We start from the raw sequence: 8,528 nt of genomic DNA on the forward strand, positions 1-8,528 counted from the left end.
TTGGGGGGTCTTCCCTGAGGTTACATTAACATCAACTTACTGTGCATCGGCATTCTATTTTTACAGGTCTTTCCATTTGGTTCGGTCCCACTGAAAACCTATCTTCCAGATGGAGATATTGACCTCATGATCCTCAGCCATCAAAGCATGGAGGAAGATTTGGCCAGGAATGTCTTCACTCTCCTCCAATGTGAAGAGCAGGACCAGGGGTTCCAAGTAAATGATGTCCAGTATATTCAAGCTCAGGTTAATTTTTTCCAACTCCAATCCTTCTTTAAAAGTGATGACTTTGTGCTCTAGTCAAATATTAATGTGGTACGCGGACAATAAACTTATCCTTCAGCACATTATTTAAGTTGTCTTTTAGTGTCTCTCTAACCATCGTGTACAACAATGAGTTTGATGATGTACTTGCTAGCTGATACTGTTGACTATGACTGCATGTATTTAGGTGCTTGATCAATTCTCTCTTCACAATACTTTACTTCCAATTACTTCTAGGTACTCCAAGAATATGGGCTATGATTTATAGTATGCTTCTCTACACCGAAGACCGCAGTGCAATCTTATTCATCATTTATTGACAAGATGCCCATGTAATAATGTCCAATACATCTTGGAACACTTACTAAAGAGATCTTATTTACTCTTTCCAAGATCATGTAAACCAAGCATAATGTGCTTTCTTGTTTTGGAATTTTGTACATGCAATTATTATTATTTTTGTCATTGGCTAAGTCTCTAAAATCTTCCTTGCATCCGTGGAAAATTTAACTGACAACTGATTTATTCATAATAAATTTACCAGCACATACTCACCCACATGTATTCTGTGTGTGCATGCTCATGTGTGCAACATATTGCATTGAGTTTTAGGAGTAGATGTTAAATGATCCCTGTGTATAATGATCCGAGGCTGTGACCTTCCCAAGCAAACATCTGAAAACCATATCTCTTGAATTTGGCAATTATACAGCCTGCTTTCTGCCAACATTAACCATAATACAACCACTATTGGCACCGTTACCCTCCACACCCTGTTCATCCCAATTTTCTTGAATCATTCCATATGTCAGAAGGAGATGAGTGGCGCCTCATTCAATTTCACAGATGCAACGGAAGGAAAAAATTTGTCAAAAACCTAGGGGATAGTAGGTGAATTTATAACCATCCTTTTTTTGCTTGTCAAAGAGTTGGTAGAAGTCAATGAGAAAACTGGAACTCTGTAAGCCGTGTTCACTCAACATGTTCAAGATCAAATTTCTCAATCTGATTCCTAATTTGGTAGCTGGTAAAATAAGAAAGAATTCATTATAGCCTGATTTTGGACTCTGGTTATGATGTAGTTTCAAGGTTCTGGCTACTATATAATTTCTTGTAAGTGTAACAAAACAATTGCAGTCGATGTTGGCAGCTTCTTAGTCTTGCAGCTAGTACTGATAGGGAACTACTGGTCATTCATTCATTCAGAAGAGGAAACTTCTTCCATTACAACTTTGTTAGCATTCTTATTGAAGTTTGCCGGAAACATGACACAATTTGGAGGTTTCTCTGTGACTAGGTTTTAACCCGTCATCAAATACTTGTAGAAGAGCTTCTCAATAGTGTATCTGATTGAAATGTGAGTTCTGTATTAAGTTGGGTCAAAATCAGAGCTACGATAAATCCTTTCACTCCTAGATATTTTCAATGTGAAATCCTGTTCCAAAATATGGAGTGTTTTCAATTTGGAACATTAATTTGAGGGAAGCAACTATTCCAAAATAAAACACAACAGTCTTATCTTTTGATTGCATGCATTAGAAAACAAGTTATGGAACTCGATTATCTAATTCTATGATTTTGAAATGACTTTTAATGATCTGCATGAACATGTTACATCCGCCATTATAATCCAATGAGTATGCGTTTTGCACATTGTTTCACTTTAAGTGCTACACTTCACATGTTTCAATCAACTGAAGGCTCTATTTCATGCAATAGTTTCACTCTCAGATAAAAACTTTTTGCTGCTGCAGATAACTTGCACTTGTCATGGTTTTTTGCTTTTTTGGCTATGAATCCTTTTTTGGCAATGCTCCATTTGATTTATACAAGTAGAAACTGTTTCTAATTCTTCTTTTTTATTTGTGCGAATAAAAACTTAGCTCATTACTTCAACTATCATTTTTTGATAATGACCGTCTTCTCTATTGTCCTCCTTTAATCACAAATCAAGAGTATTTTAACAATTTTCTGAATCGAAACGGAGCTATTTTCTTGTGTATGTTGCCTCAATGCTGCTGGGAATTTGGATGGCAGGTTAAGGTCATAAAATGTTCTGTAAAGAACATTGCCGTTGACATCTCTTTCAATCAAATGGGAGGACCCTTCGCATTATGCTTTTTAGAGCAGGTATGATCCTACATTATACCTCAGTCTCAGAATGCTGAGCAACTTGCTATCTTCTATAAATATACTGGCATGTGTAACCTAAATGCGGGTCCATTATGTGAAGTCTACCTCAATTATATAACATTTTCCTTTATTTTGACGGGGTTGAGATTCCTGTGAAGATAGATGCTCCGCTTGTGATAGTTCTCTTTTGATTCTTGTTTCTTTTTGTAGTTCTTTCTACTTTTCAGTTCTTAGTATTATCATCTGGTTGGTATATTTGGATCTTTCCTTTTCCATTATCCACATTCCTTTTTGTTCCTATATTTTTTTCTTTATTGGCATAAGAAATCTTCAACATTTCTGTAAAACTACCATTTCATTCTTCTTTAATTTTTTCCTAAGCTTTTATTAACTAATTCGATGGGTGAGCTTTTAAAATTAGATTGTTCTTTGTGTGTGTGTTGGGGGAGGGGGGGGATTTTTGCTCGTTCACCATGTGAGACATCTCTCTCTCTCTCTCTCTCTCTCTCTCTACATATTTGAATTTAGTCATAAATTTAAATGAGAATCCAAAAACATATCTGACTTCTCTGATGCTAATTGTTTCTCAGGTTGACCAAGTTATTGGTCGAGATCATCTTTTCAAGCGCAGCATTATCTTGATCAAAGCATGGTGTTTTTATGAGAGCCGAATTCTTGGTGCACACCATGGCTTGATCTCAACATATGCATTACAAATATTGGTTTTGAATGTCATTAATAATTTCCATTCATCTCTATCCGGTCCTTTAGCAGTGAGTATTTTTCATTTCAGCAATTCCTTTTTGCATTATTCATAAGTTAGCTAACTTAATTTTATGTGTACAGGTCCTCTACAAATTTTTGGACTATTATAGCACCTTTGATTGGGACAACTATTGTGTCAGTATAAATGGCCCCATTCTCATATCATCCTTCCCACAAATGGGTGAGCATTTAAATGTGTTTGGATAGCATCCCATTTTTTTACTTGATTACTCAAGACCCTTTTTTCATTGACAGAGTCAATAAATAACAATGGGAATGAGTTACTTCTCAGTCAGGAGTTTCTGAGGAACTGTAGGGACATGTTTGCATTTCTGATGAAAGAACTTGAGAATGGTGCCCCTGAATTTCCTACTAAGCATCTCAACATAGTGGATCCTCTTAAGAACAGCAACAACTTAGGACGTAGTGTTAACAAAGGTACATTTAACAATATACAAAGCAGCTGTTTCTGGATATTGTTTTAGAAAATGAGCTTAAGGGCTTGAATATGGTATCTGTAAATTTTGGAGGCTCTGATTTTGGGATTTTTTTCTTTACTCCATGGGGACTTGCAATGGTACATAAAGGAGTTATTGGTACCATGAATTGGATGGTATTTCACATATTAAATTTTAAAATAGACAACTGGTTCGTAGTTTGCAGTCATGAGATAAAAATAATTTTGTTGCGCAATGAATGTTGGAATGTTAATGTCCATGCTAGGGGTAGTAAGAAAGTGTCGTGCTCTATTACATTTTTCCCATTGTTAAGCTTAATAATATTAGATTCAAGCATATTCTTGGAATTATATTATTTGCTATATTTATATGCACCAAAGTGTTGGAATTAATTTATGAATTTGTTTGCATGTTAGGAGGTGTAGACACTGTCCCTGGAGTAATTACTGGAATTCTAAATAATGAGCTGATGATGATTCATCTATTTTTTACTAGGCAATTTTCATCGAATAAGAGGCGCCCTATCTTATGGGGTTCAAAGGCTTGCAGAAATAATTGCACTGCCAGGAGAAGCAATGGGTACTGGACTTGAGAAGTTCTTCATGAACACTTTGGACAGAAATGGCAAGGGTCAAAGGCCAGATGCAGATGTTCCTATCCCTGCATTTGGTACTGGAAGATCTGAGGCGGCTGATCTCAGTGGAGATTATGACAAATATTACAGTGGTCTACTATATGGCCAGTGGTATCACAATTATGCACTGCCAGTACCTCCTCTGCCCGGTCCTCCATCACCACCTTCACAAATCAAGCAGAAAAGTGCTAGGGATGTGCCGCCCCAGTTGCTGCAAAGCAAGCAGAATGTTTTTTCTCAAAGAGGCACAGATGTGTTTTTACCATGGCCACAATGTCACCCTTTTGCCTCACAACTACAAGATGCTGCTTCTAGTATTGATAGAAGAAGGAAGTCAAGAGGAACAGGCACATACATCCCAGACATGGTATATCTGTATTCTGCTGTTTTTCTTGTAAATATGACCAAATGATCGGTTGGTTACTGAATAAAGATACTTGAATTTTGCAGTGCCATAATCGTTACAAAGATTTGCTATTATGGGTGATGACAAGCAATCCAGATTCAACACATAGACCATTGTCGCAATCACCTCAGATGACAGATCGGGCTGAAGAGTCCCCAAAGATGGAGAAGAGTGGGAATGGTAACTGCCTTAATATTCCACCGGATCAATTCTCTGCAGAGACACAGAAGAGTGAGTATGGCAGCTGCCTTGATCTTTCACTAGATCAATTCCCACTTCTTCCTAGCAGTAAGAAATCCATGTCATCAGAAATCCATCAGTCTTCTCAAAACATCGCAGAGGCATGCCAGGCCAAGGATCGTTCTTCCACCTTAGGGAATATTCAGTTTGGATCCTTCCAGAGTTCACCATCACTGCAAGGACTGCCTTCATCAGTGGTGAAGAAGCAAGCAGATCCAGGAGTTTCAACCACTAAGGATGAAATGCCAGTTGTCCTCAGAACAGAAATGCAGAAGCAACGAGGGTTCTTTGAGAGTCCTGAGAAAATGTATGGTATTTTCTTTTACATCGAGGTTTTGATGACGATATAGATTCTCTCTGAACTTTATTGTTGCTGTTTGGTGCACGACAGGGTTTGCAAACAACAGAACCAGCTGAAGAATGATATAGATTCCCCCCCTCTCTGATTGCCAGTGCACTTACAGGTAGAGATTTAAGTAAAAGAGTGGAACTACAGTTCAACAAAAATGTTGATACCAAACCTGACATAGATCTTTGCGTACACAGAAATAACCCTGCCTTAGGGAAGGCTAGAAAAACAATTTTATTTGTGTATTTATTTTCCTGCTGTCAAAACCTAATAAAGGAAGCATTTTTGTTTAGGATGGCCCTTGGATGGGTTTCTCATCCCTTCCACCTCGGTATTTTACAGGAACTTTCTGTCTGAAAAAAGGTTCTTTTACATGCTCTCATCCTCACTAAAGCTTTGTCAACTGTAAGTGGGTATTTAGTGAGGAGTTTATAAGAACTGTGTTTTAAAAAAAAAATTTGAAAAAAAATAATTTTTATTTTTTTGTGTTTTTAAATTGTTTTGATGTATTGGTATTAAAATTAATTTTTTAAAAATAAAAAATATTATTTTAATATATTTTTTTAAAAAAAATACTTTGAAAAATAATTGATATGATATTTTTAAATACTTAAATTTTACTTTTTTTGGGTGATTACGTGACTAGTCACATTTTTATTATCCTAAGTTTTTTTTTAGTATTATTTATTTAGATAATATAAGTTTTTTATTTTAATATATTTTTAAATAAAAAATATTTTGAAAAATAATTACTATAATATTTTAATATATTTTCATACACTTTATAAATCTTTTATTTGGGTGATTATATGAGTTACATTTTTATTAGCATTAAATGTTTTTTTAGTATTATTTGTTTGTTAATACATGTTTTTCTTTGAAACCAAATAGTGGTGTCACCTCTTTTTTTTTTTTTTAAAAAAAATGTCTTCTAATAAATAAAAAACACAATTATCTAGTGTTGGTTTTTTTTTTTAATTAAAATGTCAACTTTCTACATTAATCTTTTTTTTTAAAAAAAAATATACAGATCAAAGATGCTATTATTTTACGTAGTTTTATTTTATATTTTTTTTTATATATAATTGAGTTTATTTAAATGATAAATATATATGATAGATCCTTTATATGCTTTCTTTTAACTAAAGAATGATTTTTATAAGAAAATATTCATATATTATATAAATTTAAGAAGTCACAAACCATTACTAAAATGTATTTGTTAGTTATTTTATACTTTTAAAGCATAATAATTTCATTTAATAAAATATCATTTAGTCATTTTTAACATTTATAAACAAGTCATAATACCAAGCAATGCAAAACATAACATTTATATCTATATAGGATAATACTTTTATTTTTTTATACTACAAATCATCAAGGTTTAAATTTGTATCATTTCAACACTTGTCAAATTTTTAGTATTTATTGAGGATATTAATTATATTTTACTTGAATTAAGCTTTTGTTTTTGTTTTTTGTTTTAGCTTACTATTATAGGTTATAAGTCCAACTTCGATTTTGAAAAAGAAAGAAAATCAATGATGAAAAGTTAGAGAATTATTACAAAGCAAAGGGTAAAGGTACTAAATAGATCTCCAAGATAATTATTCGATTAAGAAAATATGATAAGTTAAAAAGTTATGAGAGATTACATCAGGTTTGTTCCACATATAACTTTTGCATCACCAAGTACATATCTTTTGATAAGTGAGTTAGATGAGAACTTGAATCAGCGGGAAAACTTCATACTTTATATTTTTGAATAAGTACCACCAACAAATTCTATTAACAAGCACACCGACACAATTATCCAACATCTTTGCACTTTTAAAGAGCTTATTGCTTTAACTTGAACTAATAATCATTTTCACAAATTCATTTACTTTCTTCTTTCCATGGCTTTGTAGGTGGTGATCCATATAAGCATCCTAAGGAATTTCACGTTGTTTGCTTAAGTATGAAATCTATTGGGGTTATAGAGGAACAAATCAAGTTGAAAGCCTTTCCTTTCTCTTTGAAGAAATTGACAAAAAAATTGGTTGTATTGCTTGCCCCTTAGATCTATGACCTTATAGGAAGAGATGCAAAGATATTTGCTTAAAAATACTCTCCAGTATTTAGGGTTGGAAGTATAAGAAAAGAAATTTGTGGAATAAAAAAAATGAATAGGGAATCTTTATATAAGTATTATAAAAAGTTTAAGAAATTATATGCTAGCTGCCTTCAACATCAAATTCCCAAGATAGGAGCATGATATATGTAACTAGTGGAAGAGCTTTAGCAGACAAAACACTCAATTTACTAAACAATTGATATCCATTATAGCTGCCAAAACTCAATAATTTGGCACAAGAATTAACACACTCATTGAACATGTTAATGAGGTAAATTCTTAATTTTAAGAAAAGATTAGATACTCTTACCTCTTTGGTACTTTGATGATCGGTAACTCTAAGGAAGTTATGACTTGTGAAATTTATATAATGCAAGGACATGCTACCAATTCTTGCCCAACTCTTTAAAATGGCTCTACAAATCAAATTAGTGTTATAGGAATGATCTCATATCCACAACACAGGTATGATCTCTATTTTAATACATACAATCTTGGATGGAAGGATTATCCTACCTTGAGATAGAAGAATTAAAGAGGTGGTTTTGCATCATAAAATCAATGTATTAACCACGAACATTTTCAATTTCAAACTAAACCATTGATGAGTACTTAAAAGTATATTTTTATCAAGATTTTATATGATCATTTTGCATTTGAAGTATCAATAACTCCTTAACTAAAGTATGTTTTATAATAATATATCTAATAATATAAGATATCTTTAATTTGTAGTATGCTAAATTTTTGAAAGATTTGTGTAGAGAAAACTAAATGTGAAAAAGAAAACCTTTTTAGTCGAACAAGTAAGTGTCATTCTTCAGAACAATAATACTTTGAAATATAAAGACCCTGGTTGCACTACAATTTCAAGCTTTATTGGAGAACATAAAATTGAAAGAGCTTTACTTGATCTCAAAACTAGTGTGAATTTACTTCCATATTTAGTCTTTTAAAGTCTCAATCTAGGTGAGTTAAAACCAACTTCTATAACTCTGTTACTTGCTAATAGATTTGTAAAAGTGCATAGAGGAATAGTTAAAGATGTGTTAGTATAAGTTGATAAATTCATTTATCCTGTGAATTTTATTGTCCTCGATACATAAACTATTAAAGCATGTAATTTAATTGCTGTTATTTTAGAACGTCCGTTTCTTGCA

General features: G+C 33.0%; 1 protein-coding gene across 6 annotated transcripts in view; it reads left to right on the top strand.

The window, feature by feature from the left end:
• Window positions 1–5,540, top strand: part of LOC105115386 (PAP/OAS1 substrate-binding domain superfamily) — a 9,622-nt gene extending 4,082 nt beyond the window's left edge. For all 6 annotated transcript variants that reach the window (XM_011012252.1, XM_011012253.1, XM_011012256.1 and 3 more), the window contains 8 exons: window positions 67–246; window positions 2,302–2,394; window positions 2,988–3,170; window positions 3,244–3,343; window positions 3,418–3,600; window positions 4,116–4,621; window positions 4,705–5,207; window positions 5,292–5,540. In XM_011012252.1, the coding sequence (XP_011010554.1) occupies window positions 67–246; window positions 2,302–2,394; window positions 2,988–3,170; window positions 3,244–3,343; window positions 3,418–3,600; window positions 4,116–4,621; window positions 4,705–5,207; window positions 5,292–5,346 (1,803 nt within the window). In that variant the 3' untranslated portion in view covers window positions 5,347–5,540. The remainder of the gene's footprint in view (window positions 1–66; window positions 247–2,301; window positions 2,395–2,987; window positions 3,171–3,243; window positions 3,344–3,417; window positions 3,601–4,115; window positions 4,622–4,704; window positions 5,208–5,291) is intronic.
• Window positions 5,541–8,528: the final 2,988 nt, after the last annotated feature.

Source organism: Populus euphratica, unplaced genomic scaffold, assembly GCF_000495115.2.
Source record: "Populus euphratica unplaced genomic scaffold, PopEup_1.0 scaffold682.1, whole genome shotgun sequence".
Taxonomy (NCBI): Eukaryota; Viridiplantae; Streptophyta; class Magnoliopsida; order Malpighiales; family Salicaceae; genus Populus; species Populus euphratica.